This window comes from Amblyomma americanum, chromosome 6 (genome assembly GCF_052857255.1).
Source record: "Amblyomma americanum isolate KBUSLIRL-KWMA chromosome 6, ASM5285725v1, whole genome shotgun sequence".
NCBI classification, from domain to species: domain Eukaryota; kingdom Metazoa; phylum Arthropoda; class Arachnida; order Ixodida; family Ixodidae; genus Amblyomma; species Amblyomma americanum.
The window spans coordinates 92,526,017-92,553,795 of NC_135502.1; the positions used below are offsets into that span (position 1 = coordinate 92,526,017).

Consider the following 27,779-nt stretch of genomic DNA (forward strand, 5'->3'; position numbering starts at 1 on the left):
CGGACAAGTGAACCGAGCTGTAAGGGAGGGGACAGGATAATAGACTGAGAGAAGAAAGGAAGAAAGAGGTGCCGTAGCGTAGGGCTCCGGCTCCGGAATTTTTTCGACCACATGGTGATCTTTAACGTGCACTGAAGGCGCCCGTGTGCTGTGCGATGTCAGTGGACGTTAAAGATTCCCAGGTGGTCGAAATTATTCCGGAGCCCTCCACTACGGCACCTCTTTCTTCCTTTCTTCTTTCACTCCCTCCTTTATCCCTTCCCTTACGGCGCGGTTTAGGTGTACAACGATATATGAGACAGATACTGCACCATTTCCTTTCCCCGAAAACCAATTAAAAAAACAAGCACTGATATCGTATAGCACACGGGCGCCTTAGCGTTTTGCATCTATTCAATCACAGACCCCGCGGTCGGGTTCGAACCCTGGAACTCCGGATCAGTAGCCGAGCGCTACTAGTCGAGCATTTCGCCGTGAGCCAGGGAAAACTGTTGTGCGCCTGCGCCGTTACCAGGGCGACCGGAGAGGAGTAGGAGTGCAGCGTGCGCATCGCCATCGCCGCGGCCCCGCGCACTCTCATCCATCGGAGCCGCTTGTGAAGCCACGCGGTTGAGCAGTTGTGCGCATGCGCCGATACCATGGTAACCAACCAGAGAGACCCCACAGGTGCGCCGCCTCGCCGCGCGCCGCACTATCACCCGAACCGCGCGTCGCATGCGCAGCATTTCCTCTAAAAGGGGCGGTTTCTGTTGCTGTTGCTGACAGGAAAAATGAAAATGAAAGTGCAGGGGCCTGCCCACTGGCTCAAGCCGAGCCAGAAACGCTGCCACGTGCTGAAAGTAGGCGAGTTGAAAGATGAAAGACAAGGCGGAAAGCAAAGGCGCGCCCTGGTAGGCCCCAGGCAGATCCCGGAGGCAGTGCAATACCGGACCGACCCGTGCCAGAGTGCTCCAAGCACTCCGCCATATTTTCAAAAATAAGGTTTATTATCTTGGGTCCGCCCCGCCGCGGTGGCTCAGTGGTTAGGGCGCTCGACTACTGATCCGGAGTTCCCGGGTTCGAACCCGACCGCGGCGGCTGCGTTTTTATGGAGGAAAAACGCTAAGGCGCCCGTGTGCTGTGCGATGTCAGTGCACGTTAAAGATCCCCAGGTGGTCGAAATTATTCCGGAGCCCTCCACTACGGCACCTCTTCTTCCTTTCTTCTTTCACTCCCTCCTTTATCCCTTCCCTTACGGCGCGGTTCAGGTGACCGACGGTATATGAGACTGATACTGCGCCGTTTCCTTTCCCCCAAAGACCAATTATTTATCTTGGGTTCAAAGGGACACGTGTCAAAAGGGGAAGAGGGAGAGACGTAATGGGCGGCTTTATAACGTTTGACATGGATGCAGAGGAGAATCCAGTCGCTGCTTAGCGGTGGCATAGACAAGTGAAGATTAACTCTTGCAATCCTAAAGAGGCGCCTGCCACTTGGCTACTGAGCAAAGATAGGATGAGCGTGAGCAGCGGAGACGCCCGATCAGAGAGAGGAACAGCATGCCAGATGGAGATTACAGACTGCCGAGCTTAATAGACGGCGCATAGCCGCCGAGATGGAGCCTATGGAGGACGTCAGTCAACGGCAACCAACAGAAGAGGATGTGAAAACAAGCTCCGCCAGGGAAACCTACCTCTCGCTATATATAACCCGGGATTGGGAAGCTAAGCCACGGCCAATTTTTCCGGAGCCCTCTACTACGGCAACTCTTTCCTCCTTTCTTCTTTCAATCTATTATCTGGTCCCTTCCCTTGCAGCTCGGCTCACTTGTCGGCCAAATGGTGAGACAGGCACTATGCCATTTCCTTTCCTCCAAAACAAAATTTTCAATTATATAGAATGTAGCGGAAGTTGTGGCACAAATGGCTCCTATGACTCTGAAAAAATGTATTATTGCTTTAAAATCTACTCGCCTATCCAGAGATGGTATTAAGCTTTTGACGTGCTCAAGAAGCGCACAGTATTGAGGGAATTTCCGGCGTCAGTCTTGAAGAAATAGGAGAATATACTTTCGGTAACATTTTTGCCAGACCTGCACAACTTCCGTTGTTTTGGAGCATAACGTGGCTATTGCTATAGGTTCCTTATCGGATGCCTCCGCAGTTCGCGATGCAGATATTTTACATGCTCAGACTTGTAGCCGTGTCCTTTTGAATTATACGGTTGGATGGTATTGGCACATATAACATTTCGAATTTAGCAGACGGTTTAGGATGCCTAAGCGCGGAATATCGTATAGGAGCACTCGAGCTCGCTGGAGTTCAGTTTTGTTTTGCGTCGGGACATTCAAGACACACCTATCTACACCAGTGCGGCGCAGCAGCCTGTGACTTCGTCTGTGTTAATTTTAAATTGGTGGTTGGGGAAAGGAAATGGCGCAATACCTGTCTCACATCTCGCCGGACAGCTGAAGTGCGCAACAAGGCAAGGTAAAAGGGAGAGAGAAGAAATGAAGGGGTGTCGTTGTGGAAGGCTCGTAAAAAAAATTAGCAGTGGCTTAGCTTGGATAACCCTGGATTTCATCGGAAAGCAAGGATGCTTACTAAACCTCTGAGGCTCGTCCATGGCAGCTCTAGTGCTCGCTCGCGACACCCGTTCTGTATGTACCCACACGACCACGTGGCTATGATGCGGAATCACATGGCCTTACGACCCCCCTCCCCCTTTTCGGATGTAGTCACGTGGTTTAAAATCCCCCTATCGCATTTTGTTAAGGTCTGAGGTCAAATTTCAACCCAAAGGTCACCCATTGTCAAAGGTCACAGGTAAAATGAAGATCAGGGGTCAAAGGTTAACTAAAGTTCATGAATCAATGTCAGGGGTCAAGTGGTTCACACCATATGTCTACCACATATAGTCATACACGGCTACCGTGGTTAGACTGAAGGTCGTTCAAGGCCTTTCTCCGGCCTACGATACAACAGTTTTACCTAGCGTAGTGCAGTTTTTGTCGTCAATAAGTTCGGCCACCTGGGGATTTTTAACGTGCGTTTCGCCTGCAACGAAACGCGGCCGCTGCGGTCGCGTTCGAACCGGGGGTTCAGTAGCCGAGCGCCCTAACTGAGCCACCGCGGCGGGCACGTCGCCTGGGCATACGGGTCTCTGCCGGGATATGACTATGTTAATGAAGAATGTGTTTTGGGAAAGCGTAATGGCGCGCTATCTGTCTCACATATCGGCGGGCACCTGAACTGCGCCGTAAGGGAAGGGACAAAGGAGGACTGAAAGAAGCAAGGAAGAAAGAGGTGCTGAAGTGAAGGGCTCCAGCTCCCGAATTTTCTCGAGCGCCTGGTGATCTTTAACGTGCACTGATATCGCACAGCACATGGGCGCGTTAGCGTTTCCCCTCAATTGTAACACTGCCGCCGCGGTCTGGTTGGTACCGGGGTACACTGGATCAATATGAGTGTGCGCAGAACACTTTTATGCAACCGTCCGCGGTGCGTGCCCAATGAGAACTGATGTGGCCGCAACATATGTAACATGCGTAAGGCATATGTGTGGCATGAAGAGGTGGGCAAATGCCCTCACATTTACTTTTCCTGCCTCTCCCTCAATTTTGAATCTGTCGTCCTCCCACACTCTCGCCCTCATTTTGAAATGTTATCGGGCACTCCCTCATCCTTGCATCGAAAAAAATTGATGGCCCTCCCTCGCGCTTGCCCTGACATCGTCGGCCCTCCCTCACCCTCACTAAAAGTCGTTTTAAGTCTTAAGTTATATTTAATAGGAGGCAACTTCAGGCGATATTACTGAATAATAAACATACAACAGGAGCCCTGGAGGCACTTTTGGATGAGAGGCTAGATGCTTTCACTGTTATGTGTGTGCGTGTACGAGTGTGTGAGTTAATTGTTTGACCTAATAGTGAGTCAAAACGGAAACAGTTACGATTTGAGCCCCAAAATAGCACTCTGCCTATACTTCCGAATCACAGACCCCGCGGTCTGTGATTCGGAAAAGCACACGCAGAGTGTGCGGTAGTGCGCATGCCTGCAGCGCAATAAAGTCCTCATGAAGACATCAATACCATGAAATCCTGTTTATGGCGCGCTAGGGAACAGTAACGGAGAACCCGTTGTTTGGAGCACAACCGTCGCTTCTGCCACAGTTGAGCGAGGGGTAGTGCCACGCCCAAAGTATAAAAGAATTTCACAGCAACGCAGAAATAAACAACAAATCCTATCCTGTAGGCTGAATCAGAACTACGTACGGGTATATATTTTTAGAAATGCGGGCGGACACTGGCACTCACTCAGTGCATGTGCTTTCATCGAGCGACAGGCAGTCAAAAATAAAAGTAAGCGGTGTATTGAAACAGAACGTAAGCGGAAATATCGCACAAGGCGTCGTCGACAACCCTTCGTCGCTCCAACGCGGGGACGTGCTCACCGGAGTGGATACCGATGCGGAGCTGCAGTTTCCTCTTGGGCAGGTGGCGAATCTTGAAGGTTTTCAGCTGCTCTCGCAGCATTAGCGCTATGCGCGCGATCTCCCGGACGTGCTCGTTGCCGTTGCGGATGGGGAGACCGGACGCGACCAAGTAGGCGTCCCCGATGGTCTCCACCTGCGACAGTGTAAAGCAAAACATGGAAAAACAACGTATACAACATAACCAGCGTGGTGACGACACTTCGTCCCTACTTCAGCACTCTGCTTTTCCAGAGAAAAATAAAAAAAATTGCCGGTGGTTTAGCCTTGGTTAAACCTGGAGCGACGCGATAGCTACAGCTGTCAGAGTGGAACTTGGTCACGTGATCAACCACGTGACTAACCACGTGATCAGCTATGGCGCTGCGTCACCGGCAGCTCATGCCGGCAGCTGCTCCGCGCCACGTGACCACGTGACGCTGCGCTGTCACGCTGAAGGCTCGAAATGCTACCGTAATGTAGCTGTCGCTAGAAAAATGAACCGCGGGACTCCGTCGTTGCCGTCCTGAAGCATCTGGGTTTTGCATGACTGAGAGACCTTTTCAGAAGTAATCGATTATTTAACCGTGCATATTCGTTTCGGAACCTGCGAGATAAGTCCTCTGTTTTTTTTTTTTTGCATGAAAAAGTGTTAGAGCGACACTGGAAACGTTGCATGGCAGCCGATGGTGTCAGACAAAATGATATCCATGAATCCGCCAAGCTCGCGTTCTCACACCAGCGCTGCTGGATGGTAATTTTTGCTTCGTTTGAACGGCAGAGGCGATATGAAAGATAAAATACTGCGGGACAATCCCTTCGGATTCGGCAGGCCAGTACGCTTGGACTACCTTTCTGCAGGAACTTCAGTTAAATTGTATGCGGTGGAGTACGGTTTTCTGTGCAAAACTGATAATGCGAGGCGATAAGTAAAGGCTGCGATAAGGCACGTGGACTGAAAAAGGTGGGCATAGCCTGAGGCCATAAATCTATGTGCTTTTCTTGTGCAATAAACAGTTGGAAGTTGGCGCCTGTCCGTTGTCTCCTTGTCTTTTTTGTCTGTGTGAATTTGTTTGCTCCAAGGTGCATTTTCCTAGTTTCAAAAAAAAAAAAACATGTTGCACCGTGCAGCGTACACCTCGCGATGCTGCTCCTGCATTTGCTAGTCGTCCGTTGTCGAAGCTCGGATTTCGTATCTGAAGCCGATTACACTGCTTCCACCGATATCAATGCTATTAGTTCAGCGAGCTGTGACATGTGTTCACATACTCGGCCGCTGTCATCTTCAGACACGGTCGAGTCTCGGTCGAGCTCCCTTTTCGAGCGCACAGTGCTGCCATCTGTAGAACGTACGCTCAACCGCGTGAACTGATTTTGAATAGATGGTGAGTAAGTAATATTATATCAACGCGGCGAACTACTTATCACCGTGGTAGTAGTGGTTCATGTAGCATTCATCCTACTAGCGTTCGCACCTCTGGACTCCGTCACCCGTTTCTGTGCGTTGCTTTTCCGCCATGTGTGTACATTCTAAACACGAATACGCCAGGGAGTAAGGTGTCCTCTAGCGCAGGGAATGTGCTAGAGGATGGATTACTCCTCATTACTCTTTCCTGTTTAGAGTGTAGACATTGGTTAAAAACGCTGAACGCCGAGAACTAATTTTTGGCAAATGGAAATGCCTCCCTAAAACATGCACAGGTGCATTGCGGGAGATAATCGAGCTGTTTATAGAGTCATACACGCTTCCCGTGCACACCTAAGGGGCATATAAATTAGAATCTCGGTGGGACGTAAAATTATTTCAGCTGTGTTTTATTTCCGAGACTTTTGTGTGGACCGGTACGGATAGACGGAGAAAAAGGCGCAGACACAGCGAAGCCGGAGATGAATACGTTAAAAAAATGCATTCCTGAATTGAAACTCCCGTGTGCTTCGCGATGTGAGTGCAGGTTAAGGAACACTATAGGTGGTGCAAAATTAAGACAGGGCGACAGGTCCAGCAGCTGACACTCATAAAAAATAGTTCTGCTGCTGCCGTCTGTGAGCAGCCCAACCTCCTTTGCCTTTCCTGCAATGGATTTCATACACTCTAAACAGAAGGGAGTTAAGAGGGAAGTGAGCTGTTCTCTAGCATGCTTCCTTTTAAAAGGGAGTGCGTTAGGAGGGAGTGCGTGAAGGGAGAGCTTTTACTCCCTTTTTATTTCAATATAGGCGTATTAGTGTTTAAAGTGCACTTACAGCTGATCTCGATGGCGAGATAGAGTGCACATTTTTAGGAAAGTTGTAAACCATGGTAAGCAATTGATCTATGTGAGTTTCTGTGGGGAGCGTGGGCATAACAGACAACAGGCTGTCCAAAAAAAAGTAAGAGCAGAGGAACGCACAAGGAGGCGAAATCGGGCCCAAAGGGCTTCGGATAGCAATAAAATGCAAAATCTCCAGTCTCTTCGGGCTGACCACGAATCTGTAGTGCCCCCCCCCCCCCCCCCCCCCCCCTCCAACTGCGACGCTGATGCCGAACCAAAGTTGTGGTTGGGGTATAGTTGGTTCATGCTTTTAGGTCTTGAAAAAACAGCGTGAAAACGTCGACGAACTAGAAAGTATATTTATACAAGACTAGCGCCCCTCTTGTCGGAAGTATACCGAGTAGTTCGTACTGCCATTTCGTACTGTTTTTTTTTAAAGATGTAAGCGCTAACGCCTGTCTGAAATCAAGAACAGTAGAGAAAAGCAAAAAGTGGCTGGCCAGGAAATGTTTTCCAAACGCTCTTCGAAATGCCCGTTCTCTGGAGCCGTTTGTATGATCATGAAGCCCGTGTAAGAGCTAGAGCATGTATGTTAAAGTGCTTCAGTAATGAAAACGTCAGATAGCAAGAATGAAGAGGCGAGTAGAATGCGCAGCAAAAATCAGTGCGCTGAGTGCGGGAACTTCGTTTAAGCTGCGCCGACTTTGCTTGCTCTTGCACTGACTTCTGTCGACAGCCGCGAGCTGTTGTAGGTTGTCTTTTCTCATTCGTCATATATAATCAAATCACGCTTTCAGCCCGTTCCACTCTTATTCACGTTCGAGAAACTGCCTACTAAACAACCCCATGACCGTTACGTATTTAAGCATGGAGAGTAGTAGCAATACAAAGACTGCTCCAACAAAGGCTTGTGACAAACAAAAGTCACAAGAAAGATTATAACAAAGGTCGAAACGGGGGCATGGTTACGAATGCGAGTACATTAGGTCCGATGGCGTTCGCTGTGGTTGCACCATACACAGACTACTTATACGTCGCTCTTTACTATATTAATTGATTACTTGTATACATTTTCCTCGAATACTCTAATGCATTGTTTACTTTCTGTGATGTACTATCTTCTTGGTAATCCAATTATTTTTTCAGTAATTGATTCCTAGTAATCTGTTAAATTTTTTTTTCGCAAAACAATTCAGTTGTAATCAGTGGCATAACTTCGAGAACCTGAACTCGGTGGGAAACTCTGGTGTAGCACAGAATTTCTTGACGTTTGAGTGACGACGGTCGAGTTGCAGAGAAGCCGCTCGAGTGAGGATGTTCGCACAAACAAGCTCCAGCGGCTTTGCACTTGACTAGCCGCGTGTTCAGCGCTTCGCATTTCGCATTTCACTACGACGGCACAACTGAATTAAATGTTATTTGAGCTTGGGCTCAAACTCCTACAGTGTTCATTTGCAGGTATGGGGGAATGAAGGAAGGGTGAGATGAAACTATCCGCTGGGCTTCCTCGAGTTTCCTTTGACTTCAAGCCCTTTGAGACGGCAAAGGACTTAGTGTGTCTATCACTACGTGGGAACGTGAGACTGCACTCTAATGAAGTTGCACTGAGAGCTGGGAGAGTACTGTATTTGTAGAAACCTACCTTGTAAGCATCGTGTTTGTCTATGATGCCATCGAAGCAGGTATACAAATCGTTCAGCAGTGTAACCACCTGAAAAAAAAAACAAACATGGCAATAAATTTATAAATAAATCTATCGACTTTTTTTTTATCAATAAGTAACCCGCCGTTGTGGATCAGTGGCAGGGGGTACACCTGATGAGCCCGAGGCCTCCCGACCGAATCTCGGATGCGGAGGCCGCTTTTCGATGGAGGCGAGATGCAAAGACGCCTATGTTCTGGGCAATGTGAGTGCACAGGTGCGGTCTAAATAATACGGAACACGCTTAGGGGTTTCAACTTTTCTCTCTCATTCTGTAAAGGAAACATGGAGGCTTTTTGGGGTTTTACGCTAGTGCGCCAGCGGCATCTGTCGGCGAACGCATTCACACCCTTTAACCCTCCCATCGTGAGCTTACTCATCACGGGACTTCGTACTCATATCGCCAATGAGGAGTCACTCTTCCAGACCGATGTTGCTTTGCATTCACTGCTGCGGACACTGTAGGCTTGTCCATGAGTTCTTAATTCTTTATGTTTTAACACTAAAGGGAAGGAGAAGTCGCATGAAAAAAATTGTGTTTTGGTCTTTGGCGCGTATCTAGCTTGGCAGTGGTGATTTAAAAATGCCGGCACGCTTGCACAATGCCGACGGAGGCGGCGACCCTTAGAGACAAGCTGTTTCCTGGAGCGTTTCGAACAGTGGTAATGCTGAAGACTACGAATACGTCTCCGGTAGTGAGTCTGGCGTAGCTGCTGACTCCGAAATGCAGTCCGACGACGACCAGAGTGACGACGGCGACCACACACAGCAGTTAAGGACAAAAGAATTTTTGCACAGGAAAGAGTTTGTAAGCACATTTTTTTTTCATATATTGTAAGATTTTACTCACTCATTCCATAAATCAATATATCCGCAGATATCCCGTTGGTAGACTTGAATTTTACAGCGATAGATGTTAGGCACCCGTCCCTGGCTTTCTAGTCACCGTCGGCGTAACTGGTGGGTGCGTTAATATCACGGTAACGTGACGTAATGTCACGTGATCTTATGTCACGGTAATCCTGTGTCGCATAAGCCTACGGGTGGCTCTTTTTGGAACAGCCGCCCGCTCGCTCGCTAAATCGAGATCGATCAATCAATCAATCAATCAATCAATCAATCAATCAATCAATCAATCAATCAATCAATCAATCAATCAATCAATCAGTCAATCAATCAATCAATCAATCAATCAATCAATCAATCAATCAACCAATCAATCAATCAATCAATCAATCGCATTCCTTCAGAAACACTGCAAGACGTCCCACGGCTAAACGCTGCTGTTGATTTATCGGGCCAGAGACTGCTCAATAACACATGCGTTTGCAGTTGACTTCACAGAGGTTACGACGAAAATTATGCACATAGCATCGCTTGGAAACAAAGGAGGAGGTGACGAAACTGCAAAGGGAGTAATCGCAATGGAGTAAAGAAAAGGCCTGCAATTAACTAAGTTTGCAGCAGGCTGAGGATAACATTAATCGCGATTTTATACTTATTTAGTTACTGTAGTAGGTCCTTTTTTAGACATAGCATTTCGTAAGTGAGCTATTAAAAAAAAACTTTGAAGAAGTCAAGGTTATGAGCATCTAAAATATACTTTTAGAAAGAACAAGACCATGGCACTGCGCACCTGATCAAGTTACTAGGCCACGGAGAAGCTCATTCAGGTTCTCCATCACTGTCATCTGGGCTTAAGAGCAGCGGCGCAGTGCCCCGTAACGCTATACACTCGCTCAGAAACCGCTCTTTCATCCTGCTGACAGGCTCACACGTCACTGGGTGGCACACAGAGGCTCTTGGATCGCAGATGACAGCAACTGCACTGTTGTTCAACCGCTATGGAGCACCGTATCTGCGCAGAGGCAGTTTTTCGCAAGTGTTCTACACTTGTACTGCGAAGTCGGCCATGGTATATTTCAGGCCGCAAGTGCCGCCACTTTTCATTCAAAAAATCTTTTTCATTATACCATTGTGCGGTAACATATTCGAATGAAATTGCTCAAAGCTCATTCACACTGTGAATCGATATTATGTCAATATTAATATGTCTACTGCCTTGTTTCCTTTTTAGTATCCAAGGGGGGGGGGGGGGGTGCCTTTGAGCCTGTCGACAGGCCATGTTGAAAACACGCTCCAGAGTGAGTGGAAGCGGCGTGCAATATTCGGAAGCTTTAAGAATTTCGTACCACATTGGCCTGGATCAAGACTGAAGAATGAAAATTTCACGCCCACTTTTCCCCCCCTACTATTTGCTTCTAATCTTTCTGGGGCTGTTGTGAGTTTCCTTTTAATATGTCATCCAGTTATTGTCTTTTTATTACAAATTTTTCTACAGTCACCACTTCGGCTCTGAAGTGACCTTTGTGGAGTCGTTGTGGCGTTTTACAGGATCCATGTCGTCGTCTGCTTTTACAGTCTTCCCTTTCGTTACCCAGCAGAACGACGAAAGTTGCGCTTAACTAACAAGTCATTAACTTGGTTGAGTGTGCTGGTAACTAGTTTTTGTTTCTTGAAATTATCTTATTGGTAAAAGGGCCTACCAATTCTCGCTTAAGAAAAAAAGAAAAAGAAAACCACGCATGGCTTCTATTTCTTGCTTTGTTGTAGAGGTAGTACAAGCGCATAAAGCTACGCTATAGCCCTCGTGGATGAGTGCCCACCTGCATCGGGCTGCTGTCAGCGGAAAGGGATGTGAACCCGACGATGTCGCTGAAGAAAATTGTGACAGACTCGAATGCTTCTGGCTGCACGTGTGAGCCCTTCTTGAGTTCATCTGCAACATACCTGTGCAAAAGATGACACATGAGACACCTCGAAACGAAATTTATCAGGCATGAATGAATGAATGAATGGAAGGATGGAAGCAAGAAAGGAAGGAAGGAAGAAGCAGGCAAGCAAGCAAGGAAGGATGGAAGGAAGGAAGGAAGGAAGGAAGGAAGGAAGGAAGGAAGGAAGGAAGGAAGGAAGGAAGGAAGGAAGGAAGGAAGGAGGGAGGGAAGGAAGGAAGGAAGGAAGGAAGGAATGAAGGAAGGAAGGAAGGAAGGAAGCAAGCAAGCAAGAAGGAAGGAAGCCAGCAAGCAAGCAAGCAAGCAAGCAAGGAAGGAAGGAAGGAAGGAAGCAAGGAAGGCAGCAAGGAAGGAAGGAAAGAAGGAAGGAAGAGAAGAACTGGGAACGGAGAAGAAAAATTAAGGGCAAAAAAGAAGCAAAGAAAGGAGAAGAAAGAAGGGATAGTGGAAAGAAGGAAGAGACAGATAGACAGAAGAGACGCCGACATGGAAAGGAGGAAATCCGTGCGCATCCTCTATTTGTCCTCAATTTTGCGCATATGGAAGTCAACTTCGGAGCAACTCTTGGGTTCAAGGACAAAGCAAAAGCAGTTGTACTTCAACAAAATGAGGCCAATTTTTTTTACTTGCGACACATGGAAACAACGACTGCAATGAAGCTGAGAGCGCTGAGCCGATTTAATTTGTTGCTCTTTCTGATGTACAGTTATTTTGTCATTCTTTAGTCGTTAAGAACAAAGAACGAGAGAACATTCACTTTTCACGCCGGCCATTTCACGCAGACTAACGCTAAAAACCACGATCGCCAGTGCAGTCTTATACAGCTTCGCTCATTAATCATCCAGAAAATGCTGCGAATAACAAGATAACGAAATATCTGCCTAAAGTACTCTGCACAGCGTGAACTAAGTTCAGCCCTTACCTAGGCAGCAGCTGGTAGAGCAGTTCATCCGTACGCTTTTTCTCTTCCATGAGGGACTCGGTTTTCTCTTCGACCAGTGACTCCAAGTTGTTGGCGTATTGCTCCATTCGTTGGAGCAGGTTGTCGAAGAAATTCTTGCTCGAGAGACCCCTGCAAGAGAGGAGGTATTGCAGAGTTGTCTAGAGTGGTTTGTTGGTGCAGTTCTTCGATTACGGTTTCGCAGAGGCTCCTTCAAGAAGCGTACAAAAGTTATTGAACACGTTGTTTGGACCCATAATTTAAGAAGCAGCACAGCAATGATTAGTTAGGAGCAGTTTACCTTTTCAAGGTAATTTTAGGGGTAAAATGTGGTAAAAAGCGAACCTTTACGTGTTTTCCGGGAACTTCAGGAACCAAAATATTATCGCTACCCCCCCCCCCCCCCCCCCCCCACGCCCCCCCCTCCCCCAAATTGCTGCTTTTTTCAAACTGCTGCAGGGGAAAAGTGCAGAAATAAGTATTTTTGGTTTCTGAGAAGATTAACTTTCGGTCACGGCATTAAGTATCACTGAAGGAACGTCACGCCCAACAAGCATCTTTGAACGGGAAAGAGTTTATGAGCGCAATTTTTTCACATATTGTAAGATTTCACTACAACAAGCAAAATATCCACACATATCCCGTCCGCCGGCTTGCATTCGTTAGCTATTACGTTTTTGCTATCGTCAGAAGCATTGCTCACTGGTTTTCTAAAACACTCTTAGGTACTCGATGCGAGCAATGGAAACATTTTAAAAGAAAGATTTTGCTACGCATCGGAAGATTAATGGACCATTACCTTCTATATTTCTATAACAGTACCTTACAATTTTTCAATGTTCAAAAATTTTGCCCGAGAATGTTGGACACGGTGTTTGGAAGGACGCGACTGTCATGAAACGAAGAAAAGGTACGAAATATGTCTATCGCAAAGACAATTAATCGGAAATGTGACCATCCTGAGCCAGGGTTCTATACAAACCGGCGAAGTATGCACGTTATGTAACAACAGGCAGACCCCGTACTGGATGCGGTAATTCAATCCTATATGCCTGAAACTTAACAAGGGGAAAAGCTGTAAGCCTCGCACGGAACGGCGCATCATGTCTCATCAATTATAATTGGTTCTCGGCGCCACCGTGCTCTATTCGAGTCGCAAGAAGCTTGAGTTTGATCGAAAGCGAACTTGATCATCGCATATCATGACATTTAATGCCTGCTACAAAAGCAACGTGCCTGACAAAATTAGGTTTCCGTTATTTAGCCTATTCGTCTAGAATCGACAAAAGCGGCATGCGCGAATAATGCCGTAACCTTTAAAACCACTCGCTCCGAATTTCAAAGTTTCGCAACTCGCATGGCGCCTTTACTACAATTTATTCGCAATTAGTGCCGTTGTTTAGGCTGTGCCTAAAGCTCACCACCCTTGCGCTCTAATTTGACCTTAATGCTGAGAATGTTGCTGCTTGGTCGTACTTTACAGTAGGAGACAATTATGCGGGCGGCCGTCTTTATAATGACCATGCCTTTTTTTGTCGTTTAAATTCTTTTACGGCAGTTGTAGTTGCCGAGAGAACAGACTCCTTATTTTGATTACCTTAGAATATGAGAGTGACGAAAACCTGAGATTCACAGGAAGGAGATTAAGGTAAAACTATAGATGATGCAAGCTGAAGCGCATAGCAACCATATCCGGCAGTGCTGCAAGTGGTTGGGCGAAGCACGCTGGGTAAGAAAACTTAAGGAACTTGCATGCACGGCTAGATCGGCAGTTTGCACGATTAAATTTTCTAGTAATTTCTTGAGGTTATAATGAGGTGCAAGAATGTGTTCGTTCAGGCGTTTTTACCCTTAGACGGTTGGTAACCATTTTGGGATGTTATAATGGCGTGCAAGGATAAGCATAATTTTCGTGGTTACAAAAAGACATCGTGATGTTTTCCTGCCTTTGTTTGCAGCACTAAGGAATGCTTTCTGCACACCTTTATTTATTTACTAATTTTGTCGCCAGGCAACATTTTCCTGCTTCAGTACGGGGGGTACAGGTACCTTGTGATGAAGCCTTTCAGGCTGGTCGTAATTTTTGTGAAAACATTGCCGAACGCGCTTGTTCCAGCTGGTGAAAAATTAAGCCGCTGGAGTGGAAATGGTTTTTCAGTGCTGTTAGGAACGCTTTAATCGCAGAAGAAAATTTCGGAGGTGAATAGGACTCTTTAATCGCCCGCTGATGATAATACAGCGCGCAAAATGTTCTGTAAGCACATACCAAAAAGTCAACGACTCGACAGCACTAGCTTCGCATCGGTAACACCGTCAGCGCAGTTTAGGTAGCTGCAGTATCCCTTAGTTTATGACATTATGTCACAGATGGCATAGGGTGCCTTGAGCTGCTTAAGTCACATCAAGAGTGGAACGCGATAGCATTTGATTTTACATTTGTAGCAGCTTCTATTGCAACCTCTGTGTATGCTAGCGTCAGTTTCTGTGCAATTGTCGGTCCATCAACCGCCATATTCAGACTGCTAACTGCGTAGCCGGTATACACTATTATCATCGTTATCATCATCAGCCTGACTACGCCCACTGCAGGGCAAATGCCTAGGTTGTGACCTAGGTCTAGGGTGCGGTTGCTCACTGCTAGGTGGGCAGGTTGTTTGCTTTAGGTTTATGGGGGTTTAACGTCCCAAAGCGACTAAGGCTATGAGAGATCTAAGCCATAGTGAAGGGCACCGGAAATTTCGACCACCTGGGGTTCTTTAACGTGCATTGACATTGCACAGTACACAGGCCTCTAGAATTTCGCCTCCATCGAAATTCGACCGCCGCGGCCGGGATCGAACCCGCGTCTTTCGAGCCAGCAGCCGAGCGCCATAACCACTCAGCCACCGCGGCGGCTTTGGTGGGCAGGTTGTGACGGCGTCACAAGGTCACGTGACTTCTCTCGACAAGTCAGGGAAGTTCTTTATGCCGGACATCAGCGGGGTTTTGCGGTGACGACAGCGCCAATGCGATCGCTTTAAAATTGGGTAAGGATACCGCAGCCTTGCATGAAGCTCGCCCTTTCATTTCCAATGTAAAGTATACAATATGCTTCATTCTCAGTTTCTATGAGCAGCTGTTGGTCAACGCCTTGTGGTATTCGTCTACGTTTATCAGCGTCCTTTTCCGCGCTCTTCAGCCGTGTTCCGAGACAAACTCGCCCATCAGTTCGCATTGCTTGCGCGCAGGAGAGGGCGTAACTCACTTGGTGATCTTCTTGACGGCGTGCCGCACTTCGGCGATGGTGGGTCTATCCGTGGGGACCTCGGCCCAACAGGCGCGCATGAGCCGAAGCACGTCGGCAGGGCACTCGTCTGGCGACACCTCAGGCCGGAATGGGGGCGTCGTGCCCATCTTCACGCGGTCCAGGATCTCTGCGAGGGCACACGAACAGCATGACGAATGACGCGACGAATGAGACTTTTGATGATTTGAGACGACATGGTAAGAGCCTGACATTTACGCATGAGGTACCTACTGCGGAAACGCTACACTCTTTGGACATAAACATATTCCTCTCGGTTAATCATGTGTTGGATGTACCACTCTAGGGTTCCGCAGGATCTACTGACTTAAGGGTGTACACACTCGAAAACTGTCAAGAAGGACATTGTTGCGCTTTATCATAAGTCTGTGCTCATAAAGTCGTGCTCGCTCAGAATGAGTGACAGTGTCCAGAAGCACGTGTCGCGACTGAATGATGCGGGCTACCCCTGTGCGATCCTGGCGGCGTTAAGTGAAACCCTTCTACGGAAGTTCAAAGAGAAAGCGCTCAAAAAGGTTCGAAATGAAGGCACCAAAACCTGTGGGAGTACCTTGCATGCATAAGGTTACGTACAACTTGAAAACAGTGGGGAACAGGTACAGAGTACCTATGGTGTTCTCGGCCCCTTTGAAGCTAGGCCAACTCTGCTCCCGCACAGCAAGGGTGAGAAACAGACAGAGTGCATGCGCCAAAAAGCGTAGGCAACCCTGTGTGAAATGCGCGAAAGGGGTTATATGCGAAATTTCACTAACATGTGGAAAAGCCTGCATCGGGCAGACAGGACGCTGCATAAATGATCATGTAGAGGAGCATGTACGCACTTTCGGAGTTGAAGACGAAAGACAAATTTCTCGGAAAATTGCAGAACATGGAAGTGCCGGCTACGACTAAGATAAAGATTGTTTGCAGGCACAGCAACTCCGTGACGCGCAAAATTAGGGACGCTTATTTAATAAGGAGAGTGCATAACTGGTGTCAGTGACACATCAGTTGCTTTGTGCAAAAGTGAATCTGCTGTATTGCATTCCGTAGCGTATACAGGGTGCGACGATGGTGCATGCTTTTGCACGCATGTCGTTAGAGTATTTTCGCGCATGCGCTGGCCTGTCATATTCGGAAGCGTCAAGCCGTGTATAAATCAGAGTTTAGTTGCTCTCGTCTTTCTGTGTGTCATGGTATTTTGAGCATATCTTCACGCCGTTACAAAACTAACTAACTAACTAACTAACTAACTAACTAACTAACTAACTAACTAACTAACTAACTAACTAACTAACTAACTAACTAACTAACTAACTAACTAACTAACTAACTAACTAACTAACTAACTAGCTAGCTAACTAACTAACTAACTAACCAACTAACTAACTAACTAACTGACTGACTGACTGACTGACTAACTAACTAGCTAAATAACTAACTATAAAGCTGGCTAACAAACTTGCTAACTAGCTAGCTAACTAACTTGCTAACCAACCAGCTAGCTAGATAGCTAGCTAACTAGCTAACTAACTAACCCGACAACTCTTGCTAAAACTGTTATTGGCTCGCCGGCTTCATTCACCACTCTACCGCCTCTCCGTCTCAGACACCTCGCATAACCATTGCTCTAGTTCACTGAGAGGTTATGCAGTCGGTTATTACTCAAGAACGAAGCCGCAAATTTTCCTTACAAGAGTCCCCCTGCCAATGTTGCTGACCTATTGTCAAGAAGTCGCGATCAGTCGTTTTGAAGGTGCGAGCCACCGATGATGCCACGCTAGCAAATTCAACGTGTAAAACCGCGACGTATGGAAATAGGATTACGACGTCATGTCTGATAGGAAGGTTTTATTCTGGAATTTGCCGCTGCTTTCTTGAGTTGTAGCCGACTATATATAGCTGGCGTGGAAAAATTCGAGAAACAGAGTGATTACTGGGCCTATAGGAGCGTTTTCAACTCCTGAAATGTCAAGGCTGCGAATATGTGTGCGTTACTCCGACCAACAGCTGGCAGTTTGCGTGCTATGACCTGTCTGGCACGATTTCGCAGGCATAAAAGTGGCTGAAAGAAAGCCATATTACGCATATTTAGTGCGCTATCACATATAGTGGTCATTCCCCGCATTTAGCAGTTGTGTGTTTCTGTCTGTTAGTCTGAAGCCCGCTTTGTGGCAGCTGCTCACCTGCCCATCTAGTGGTGGGCAGGTGAGCAGCTTGTCCATTATGTCAGGCGGCAGCTAATTAATCTTCAGAGGCTGCTCCGGAAGAGCAACCTGGGTAGCAACCCAATACAGGCAACCCAAGTCCCACCGATGGCAGCACCTGCCATACAAGGGCAGTGGCGCATCGCATGACCGCTGCACCACACGGCAAGGAGTGGTAGGCAAGCTCCCAGGGATCCTTGAATGTAGATAATGACCAATTCCGCTCATATGGACATTAACCCATCCTAACAACTGCCAGCCATGAACACTGGATCTGAACACCGGAACCGAAGTGAAAACAGAACTGTTAGCACATCAAATTTCCATTTGGCCTAATTACGCAAAATTGGTCGTCATTTTTTTTTCTTGTGAACATTCACAGTATAAAGAGCAGGAATACAGAGAAGTGAAGACCATTCGCACAGTACGTTCACGTCGGTCGGCGCGTACTGCCATGAAGTCCGGTCTTCTATATGACCATCTTAGCTCGCGACGGACAAACATGCATATAGTTTAAAATCAGATATAACATTGAATACGGAGAGCAAGAAGGACGGAAAGAGCACCTCCTTGTATTGCCTGTGGTCGTGTGTTTCGTGTCGTTAAAATTAATAGCACGAACCAACTAGCCCTACAGCAAGTACTACTAAAATAACATGTTCACTGAGATAACTAGCTGCTGTTCAGAACGGTAAAAAACTGCCCTCCTTCAGATGTAGCCACTTGTACAAAAAGCAGGGATCACAACCGTTTTTACTACTTTAGGAGTTAAACAAGATGTAAATGTTTGTCTTTGACAGCGTGACGATTTGCATCTTCTAATATTCGAGGTGAATCTTCTTGACAAAGATCAGGGCTGCTAAATTCTAGTGAAAAGGATCGAGCTACCATATACCGTTTCTCCCTCTTTATTTGCAATAAATATTATTTGTGATTGTTAGTCTACCAACAACAATACGCGCTTTGACTTGCTGCCTGATAATGCCACCGAAAGCACTGCACGCAACACAGGGAGGAAAAGAATGTTTTTATCCCTAGAAAAATATGTCCCATTCATGACTCGGCGTCACCATTTCGGACTCTTCCTTGTTCCCAGCTTAAGCGTGGCGACCTTTTCAACTTGTGGCAATGCTTCGCGATTATGTCACCAAAAATAGCCGACTAAAGCTCGCAGCGTCTATCTGTATACATTCGTGTGTCGCCAAAATGAGAATGGGGCGGCAGGAAGCACGGTGTTCCAAATGTGGGACAGCCTATCGCACACGTCGTGGTCGCCGTCAAAACAAGCTGATACGTCCTGGTTGCGTGCCAGCTGGGGCTAAACAAGTAGCGGCCTTCGACACAGACGCACCGCCTGAATATTATCCGAGAACCTGAGGGACGGAACGGGTAATATAGTGCAGAATAAACGTAGCCTCGGTGGCCTCATTCGCGTAGTTTTTGGGAGTTTGATGTATTTTATTTATTTATGAATACTGTCAACCCTCATTTGAGGGCCAGTACAGGGAGGGAAAATGAAGCAAAAGCGCCTGCTTGTATTTCCTGTCATCGTGTTTTGCGTTATAGCAAGAACCATTTAGCCCTACAACAAGTACTACTAAAATAATCTTGTTGTCTTAGACAACTCACTCGTGTTCAGACCAGTAAAACTGCCCTCCTTCGCATATAGCCAATTGTACAAAAATCAGGGATCAGAGCCGTTATTACTACTTTAGGAGAAAAACAAGGTGTAAATGTTTGTCTTTGACAGCATACAAAAAAAAATATTGGACAGTCAGTTACGCGCACATCCACAGGAATCCCATGCCTAGACAAAGTCACAAGTCCATTCACGAATGCCGCTACACCTGCGGACTGAGCAACGTTCTTTCAGTCGGGAACTTAACAAAGTAAAAATGAGACTTCGTGCAGAGAATAAAAAAATTCTCCAACGAGGTTCTTTACTTTCTTCATGCAATTATTTCTGGTTTTAAACGATATCTTCTCGCTGTGGAGGCGTTCTAGCTACTCAGGGACACGAATCATTGCTGCGATATTTATTCAGATATCTCGCTTCGCACTCCGAAGACAAAAATTATTTTGCTGAAAAAAATACAAAAGTCAGCCGAATCGTTGATGATCATCCCATTGTGAGCCGCTTATTCGCTTAGCAGGCACAAGGAATTCAGGTATTCGCTGCACATGCGGGAAGCAAAGCGCCGGAAAAAACAACTTTCCTTCAGTTGGTTGCAAGGCCGCGGATGGAAATTAAGGGCGGAGTGGGCAAAATTTGGCGTTAATAGTGTGATTTATCATATTGTCGGCTTACTTCCCCGTTTATACGCGTAATATGTCTCGCGTTCACAACTGCATGTTCTTGAGGCAAGTTAAGGTGATGTAGCGCTCGCAAGAAATGCATTATGCGTAATATGATCGGTTTAATTGAATTTTATTTATTCCTTCAAAATGTGGAGTGCGGCCGCTGTCTCATTTATTTCTTTAGCGCTGCATTGGGTTCACATTTAGGGTATAGGAGAGAACGTTCAAATGTATTTTGTCAAGAGCAGATAACATTTAAAACAGCTATACCTTTTACGAAATGACATTTGTTGGTCGTAGCCATGAAATTACGTATGTCTAAAATCTGAGATACATAAATCTAATATTTCAGATCAAGGACATGTCTATAAAGCACGTTTCAGCACAGCCGCCACGTGTGTTTCGTCCGGCGGTACGAAGCCGCAATATTCAATTTCCATATGCAATACGGCCCTGCTTCGGCTTTCTGAAATACAAATGACGGAGTTTTTACCGACCAAGGCTTGGCTGTCGCTTCTCTCTGAAAACACGCAAGAAAACCATTGGATTTGTAACAGCGAAGGCACATGCTTTGAATTTCATCCACAAAAAACAAACAAACATCGCAGCGCACCTCCAAGGTCAGCCATGTTATTGGAATAAGCAGAAGCTTCTTCGCTCTTCATTTTTTTCTGATGGAGGTTTCTCTTCCATACGTCTTGTGTCAACGTTTGCCGAGCTTGCGCAAAATTTGAGCTTGATGCGATATGATTTGAAGTCACTGATTTTCAATCTTGAAATCATTGCTGTGCAGCAGAAATCAAATATAATATTGTTTAACTCGTTCAGTTCACTTTACCCTTGCGCCAGCGGGTAAAGTGCGGTCAATTATTTCCGAGTTGAAAAAAAAATAATCGAGTCGCATGTTGTTCCATTACCTACGCAGCGCGGTAGAGACGTTAGCGCTCTTCCCAAATACAAATTATGAAGACGTCAATTTCCATCTTTTTTTCGCAAAAGTTGGCACCTGCAGACAACCACTGTTTCAAAAAGAATCTGTGAGAAAGAATGCAGATAAGTAATAGCGACGTGACCTGGTTGTCGGTTTGGAGTTGCGACGATTGAAGTCGCTTAGTTATGATCAGAGAGCGTGAGATTCTAGTGAATGATTATGAACAAGCAACTCCTTGTGCAAAGCGCATTCGCAGCATACATGTTGAACGACTAAGAACATGTGTGACGGAGCTTCACCTTCGGGTTCCATCACAGATCTGGTGCGGCCAATGCGTTCCAACGACTCGTACGGTCCAGACCGGGTGATCACCTCCTGCAGAATGATGGCGAAGGCGTAGATGTCGCCCTTCTGTGACGAGTGCTGCCTCGGCTCCTTGAGGCGCAGGAACTCCGGCGCCGTCCAGAACATGGATCCTGCACGACGATGGCAATTCGCGATGACGGCCAACGAAAGCCAGCTCGAATGAAGAAGCTGGGCTGTCAAGCCAAGCACGGATTATTCTGCAGTTTGACTGACTGCAGGTACTGACAGACAATGTTAATGAAGAGCATTTCTTTTCGTTTGCCACCCGAGAAACTAAACACAGCGAAGTCCATCGCAATGTTAAGGTGGGTTAACGCTATCGTTAGTCATGAGAAAGCGTCGCGTACCCGTATAGCCAACAGCCACAGGAGGACTGCACGTTGAAAGAAGCTCAGAACGCCTTAAACCCGCAAATATTTTTTGCCTTTATGGAAAAGGCTGCGTAATCTTAATACTAAAGGTGTGTAGGCATAGCGCTTCTTGGACGTAAAAGTCTGAAGCGCTTTTGTGGCATTGTACCATGCATTTTTTTTAAAGCGAGATTTATTGCCTCAGGGCATGAGGTACCATGCAATTAGTTTTGACAAGTTGGTCGCGACGTGTATAAAATTGGGCAAGACGCAAATTTGCTCTGGAGTTGGTCGAGAGCCGGTCCAAATGAGCACAAACTGTTATGCGCAGGCCGCGGTCTGTTTGGTTTAAATCGCAGTAATGCTGCCGCATCATCAGGCCGAACACACACACACACACACACACACACACACACACACACACACACACACACACACACACACACACACACACACACACACACACACACACACACACACACACACACACACACACACACACACACACACACACACACACACACACACACACACACACACACACACACACACACACACACACACACACACACACACACACACACACACACACACACACACACACACACACACACACACACACACACACACACACACACACACACACACACACACACACACACACACACACACACACACACACACACACACGCACGCACGCACGCACGCACGCACGCACGCACGCACGCACGCACACACACACACACACACACACACACACACACACACACACACACACACACACACACACACGCACGCACGCACACACACACACACACACACACACACACACACGCACGCACGCACACGCACGCACGCACGCACGCACGCACACACACACACACACACACGTGCGCGCGTGCGCGCGCGCCCAAGCGCCAGCAGGTTCACGTACTTGGGTTCTTGTCCTCGGGTTCGGGCAGCTGTGCATGGAGGTGGCGCAGCCCGTAGTCGGACAGCTTGACCACGAAGCGTCCGTCCACTATGCATTTCGTGCTTTTCAGTCTTCCATGGTACTGGATGGGCGTGCCGTGCAGGTAGTGCAGGCCCTGTGCAGGGTAGCAAGACGGAGCCTTATTAGTACGACGCACAGGAACAGTTAGGCTAAAGAATAATTGTCAACAAAATGATCATAAACGACGATAGTGCACGAATAAAAAAAATGTTCTCCAGATAATTTAAATACAAGAATTCCAAGAACAGAAGTGGCAGTACCACCAGTGCCGTGCCGCCGGTACAAGGCCGGAACATATAAGTTCTCACCTCTACGATGTCAGTGATCATGGAGCACTTGAACATCCAGTCGATGTTGATGTCTTCGTTTTCGAGCATGTCCTTGAGACGACAGAGAAGGACATACAGAAAAGAGATGACGCAGTCTGTTGCGAACACAGCGAGAACTATGTAAAAGAACTGACCGAATGTAATTCGGGCTTTGAAAGAAAAAAGGATGGAAGAAAGAAAGAAAGAAAGAAAGAAAGAAGGGAAGAAAGAGAGAAGGAAGGAAAGACAGAAGGAAAGAGAGAAAGGAAAGAAGAAGTATAGAAAGAACAATACAAAAAATAAAGAAGGAAGGAAGAAGGAAAGAAAGAAGGAACAATAAAAAAAAGAAAGAAGGAAGAAGGAAAGAAAGAGCGAAGGAAAGAAAGAAAGGAAGATAGAAAGGAAGAATACAAAAAAGAAAGAAGGACGAGGGAAAGAAACAAAGAAGAAAGAACAATACAAAAAAGAAAGAAGGAAGGATGAAAGAAAGAAAGCACAATACACAAAAGAAAGAAAGAAGGAAAGAAAGAAAGGAAGAAAGAAGGAAAGAAAGAGAGAAGGAAGGAAAGAAAGAAAGCCAGAAGGAAATAAAAATACAAAAAAGAAAGAAGGACGAAGGAAAGAAAGGAAGAAAATTACAAAAAGAAAGAAAGAAGGAAGAAGGAAAGAAAGAACAATATAAAAAAGAAAAAAAGAAGGAAAGAAAGGGAGAAAGAAGGAAAGAAAGAGAGAAAGAAGGAATGAAATACAGAAGAAAAGAGAGAAAGGAAGAAATAAATAAAGAAAGAATAATACAAAAAGAAAAGGAAGGAAGAAGGAAAGAAAGAAAGAACAATACAAAAAGAAAGAAGGAAGAAGGAAATAAAGGAAGGAAGAAAGAAAGAAAGGAAGAACAATACAAAAAGAAAGAAGGACGAAGGAAAGAAACAAAGAACAATACAAAAAAGAAAGAAAGAAGGAAGAAGGAAAGAAAGAACAATACAAACAAAGAAAGAAGAAAAGAAAGGAAGAAAGAAAGGAAGAAAGAAAGAAAGTAAGAAAGAAAGAAGGAAAGAAAGAAAGAGAGAAAAAAGAAAGAAGGAAGAAAGAAGAGCCCAAACATTGCAAATTGTGTTTTAACCTCCCGAGTCGAAACATGTGTTATGAGGGACGCGAGAGAAAGAAAACAACGAAAAAAAAGGAACAGCATTTTTCAGTTCGCATGAAGCCCACGAGCGCTTGGTTGATACAGGCTCTTTCATTGACGGCAACTTTTACAAATGTGTTCGCCACAGCACAACATATAAGCACCGCTGAAGGTACACTGATCCAGGCTGCGTCCTATTTTGAGTATACGGACCTAAACTCTGCTTTTCATTAAAAACTGCTTCACAAATATGCTATGCTAACTGAAAGCAGCAATAGGCTTGTGTTACTAACTTCTTACCCTTAAGCTACCCCGTGGGCACAGCTCTGTGATGATAGAGACGTTGGGATCCTCGATGCAAAGTCCCACGAAACGGACGAGGTTCTCGTGCGTGAGGTCGTGGACCTATCAAAGCAAACATAAGCAGTTAAAGTCTCTAAGCACGATGAATCTTCTAAGTAAGATCACTGCGCTTTTGCCGCGGGTCGCATGCTCTGCTGCGTGAGCGCTTAAGCGGCGCCTTTGCCGCTGCCTCTTTTACCGGTTGCCGCTCGCCTGAAAATGGCACTGGGAAATGTATTCGGCACTTCCTATTTTTTAGTTCGAAATATCCTCTCCGAAAAGATGAACTCGCTCGTGGTTCTTCTGTGCTGTCCGGCAGGCTCTGTGTGTTGCACACGCGCAACCTCGTCGATAACGCGGGCGGCTGTCACGTGATACGCCCAGGTATGGATTGTAGCATTCTTCCCTGTCTCTTTAAAGAACATGAAACTGGGTACACCTGTCCTTACGTTGTCGGCACAGAACGTTTCTTCATCCCATTGCTGAGCGGTGCTCGCACGGGTCTCGCACGAACCGCCAGGTGATATGTCACATTCATGGTCCCGTGATATCAGAGCGCCATATGTGGCTACAGATAGAGCTCTTTCATCACATCAAAGAATCGTCAAGAATCAAAGGGCTCTGGCTTGTTCGATCTTTTTTAGCAGCAAATTTTTCTGACTATCGCGCCACCTTATTCATTCTGACAGACTGCTCACAGGGACTTCCAACAGAGTATGATGGAGAAAGAAAAGGCGAGGGGGGGGGGGGGTGGGAAGCAGGGGTGTCAGTGATAGCTAAATGCCCAACTAGTAGGTGACTGCATCATTTTCCAACCATCATGCACTTATTACCAACATCTCCCGACATAAGGGCTTGAATTTTCGGGTGACTCTGGTTCCCTTACCATTTTGATCTCGGCGAGCAGTTGCCTGGTGACGTGGATCTTTTTCACGTCCAGCGGTTTTATGGCCACTCGTATCCCCTGCCAGCGACAAACAAAGCGGAAAAATTTCACGTAAAGCCGATGTTCCGACCTCGCTACTGGAGTAGGCAGTGAAGCTGGCTTCCTACCTTGACAGTTCCCAGCTGGACACCAGATATCTTCAAGCCTTGAAGGGTGCTTACGTTAGACGTTGATTTCATGTATGACTAAAAAAAATCAAAGAAAAAACGCACGAATAAGTCCAGAGAAGTTTCATGCTGTTAACAGTTAGGTGTAAGATTTTGTAACGCCAAGTGGGGCGCCCTACAAAGACATGAAAGAAGAGCATATGTGTGTTGTATCATAGCAGTCCGACCTGACTAGCACACGGGAATGTACGACCTGCTGCCGACGGACCTAATAACTGCGGCGCTGCAGGGAGCTAGTTGTAAGCGCTGAGCTGCCTTTTAGATATGCTCTCAGTCCCGGTAAAGCTTACAAGGATGGTTTGCTCCATTCATGGCAATAAATCAACATCCGCGAACGTTGCACTCGAAGAGAACGTTAGTGCTGCCTCACGCATCACAAACATGTTATTTTCATTCTGGTTGGTCTGCACTTTCGGAGAAATGCTGGTGTGCGGCTGGTATGCGTAGACAGCCTGACATCGGTCATAGAAAGATAAAGAGAGAAGAGATCGCAGCGCCATCAGGCGTGCATAGCACTATGAATTTGTTCATCTAAAGCAAGTTGAAGAACGATGATCAAACCCATAATTGACAGCAGCGCAAGGACGACCAAACGCCTGCTATGCAGGCAAGAAAAGTGAAGTGTCTACAACGGCTTCTCGGAGCTAAAACCAGGGCGAGCTAGCACGGCAGCATCAAGTTTCGAACTGCTTATGGCGAATTCGGAATAGCAATCCGGAGCGCCCTCCGAATCCGCGAAGGAGCAAGATGTCTATGGAGTCTAGGGACAGTACCGTCGCGGTACAATCAGAGCTGAGGATATGAATCCGAATCGCCCATTGACACAGCTCGTCGCTTTCGCGGAACAAGACAGCTTGATCCGCATCACCGATTGCAATTTGCCATTAGATTTGATACGCCGCTAGCGCTGCATGCACGGGGATTGACTTCGTCATCGAAGGTCGCCACTCGCTTGGCAGGTTCGGGCTGTGGCATGAGCGAGGCGCAAAGTGCGCTACATACTCGTTCAGACGCGTGGCTTGCCGGGATATTGCACATTTCTCGGTGAGCAACGTTCGCTAAACAAAGTATACTTCAGAGTATGCTGCACAACAGGAGAAGGCTTAGGATGAGGCCATCCAATCCGACAGAGTCGAAAGAGGGGGCTGCAACAGCTACATGCTCGATGGAGAGGAGAACTGCGCTGCTTTCAACAAACAATTGCTCTTTCGTAAAGTCAATACTGTGCAGCACATTTACTGCAAACGGGAAGAAAGGAGAAGTCAAAACGCGTATATCTTCGGCTGGGGCTTCCGTAAGCAAGGCCATGGAGAGCTGAAGGGCGACACGCTATTGAGCCTCACAAACACTTGACCGGCATAATGAAGCGGAGCACTATGTTGGCCGATAGATGGATCCACGAGCGGCTATGGTACGAAGAAGCGCAAAATACATCAGCAGTCCAGGAGCACGTATATGATTAGCCGAACCGGGAACGACAGCCATGTACTTAAGGGCTCTATAGCACCAGAATTGCAGCGTAGAAACCCTCAATATACTCGGGATGCAGAACAAACATTTATTTAAACCACCCACTTGAACAGACGTATTGGGTTTCTCTTTCAGTATTTACGAACTGAAGTCATCGGGCAATGCCTGTGTTTAGGCTTGTCGCAGGAACACGGTACGTTATTTTCGCAGTAAACAGTCCTGCGGTCGCTGTAGTTATTTCCGGTCTTTGCGGAGGGCTCTGATGTAGGCCCTTCGCTCTTCGCCCGTCGTTGTTGTTATGCAGCTACTGTTTTAGTTGCCTTTCGCCTCCTCATCGTCGGGCTTTTCTCAGCGTACGTAGCGTCGCGTTATGAACTGTGAAAAAGCGAGGAGTCATAAACAAATAACAGTCATTACAAAAATACGACAATCAAACTCGTCGTTGTTTTAATTAAGAAAAGAATGCTCTATCCACAGTTTCCAGTTTGCACGATCGTGTCCGGACTCTGAGCTCGCCCATTGGTTCAAAAAGTCACCTGACAGGGTATAGCTTATTGGAAATTGTGGGCACATCCTCTGTTTCTGTTTCGACGGAAGGTGGGAGCCAGATTCTTGGCTGGCGCGTGTCGCATTATTATTTTCGTTTGCAACAATAGCTGCGTGGAGCGCACATTGTCGTTCGTTCTGCGCGGTTCTTCTGATGTCTGTCAGCGATTGCTGCACGAGTGTTTAATGTATTGCAATAAAAGTCAACTGCTTGGTCAGCTGCCTTGAGAATGAACAATATTCAAGTGATGGACGGTAAGATCCACTCCAGAAACTGTGCTTAATTGCGCTGCGTCACATAAACCATTATTGA

At 46.6% G+C, this 27,779-nt stretch overlaps 1 protein-coding gene across 1 annotated transcript in view; it reads right to left on the reverse strand.

Annotated features, from left to right (window-relative positions):
- LOC144095378 (atrial natriuretic peptide receptor 1-like) overlaps positions 1-27,779 on the reverse strand; it is a 44,816-nt gene that overhangs the window by 12,495 nt on the left and 4,542 nt on the right. Inside the window, exons 3-14 of the mRNA XM_077629136.1 lie at positions 25,224-25,439; positions 24,296-24,400; positions 22,870-22,941; positions 22,498-22,655; positions 21,565-21,590; positions 21,151-21,327; positions 15,377-15,545; positions 13,730-13,754; positions 12,115-12,293; positions 11,067-11,190; positions 8,341-8,409; positions 4,432-4,606 (exon numbers count right to left, since the gene is read on the reverse strand). Of these exons, the coding sequence (XP_077485262.1) occupies positions 4,432-4,606; positions 8,341-8,409; positions 11,067-11,190; positions 12,115-12,293; positions 13,730-13,754; positions 15,377-15,545; positions 21,151-21,327; positions 21,565-21,590; positions 22,498-22,655; positions 22,870-22,941; positions 24,296-24,400; positions 25,224-25,439 (1,495 nt within the window). The remainder of the gene's footprint in view (positions 1-4,431; positions 4,607-8,340; positions 8,410-11,066; positions 11,191-12,114; positions 12,294-13,729; positions 13,755-15,376; positions 15,546-21,150; positions 21,328-21,564; positions 21,591-22,497; positions 22,656-22,869; positions 22,942-24,295; positions 24,401-25,223; positions 25,440-27,779) is intronic.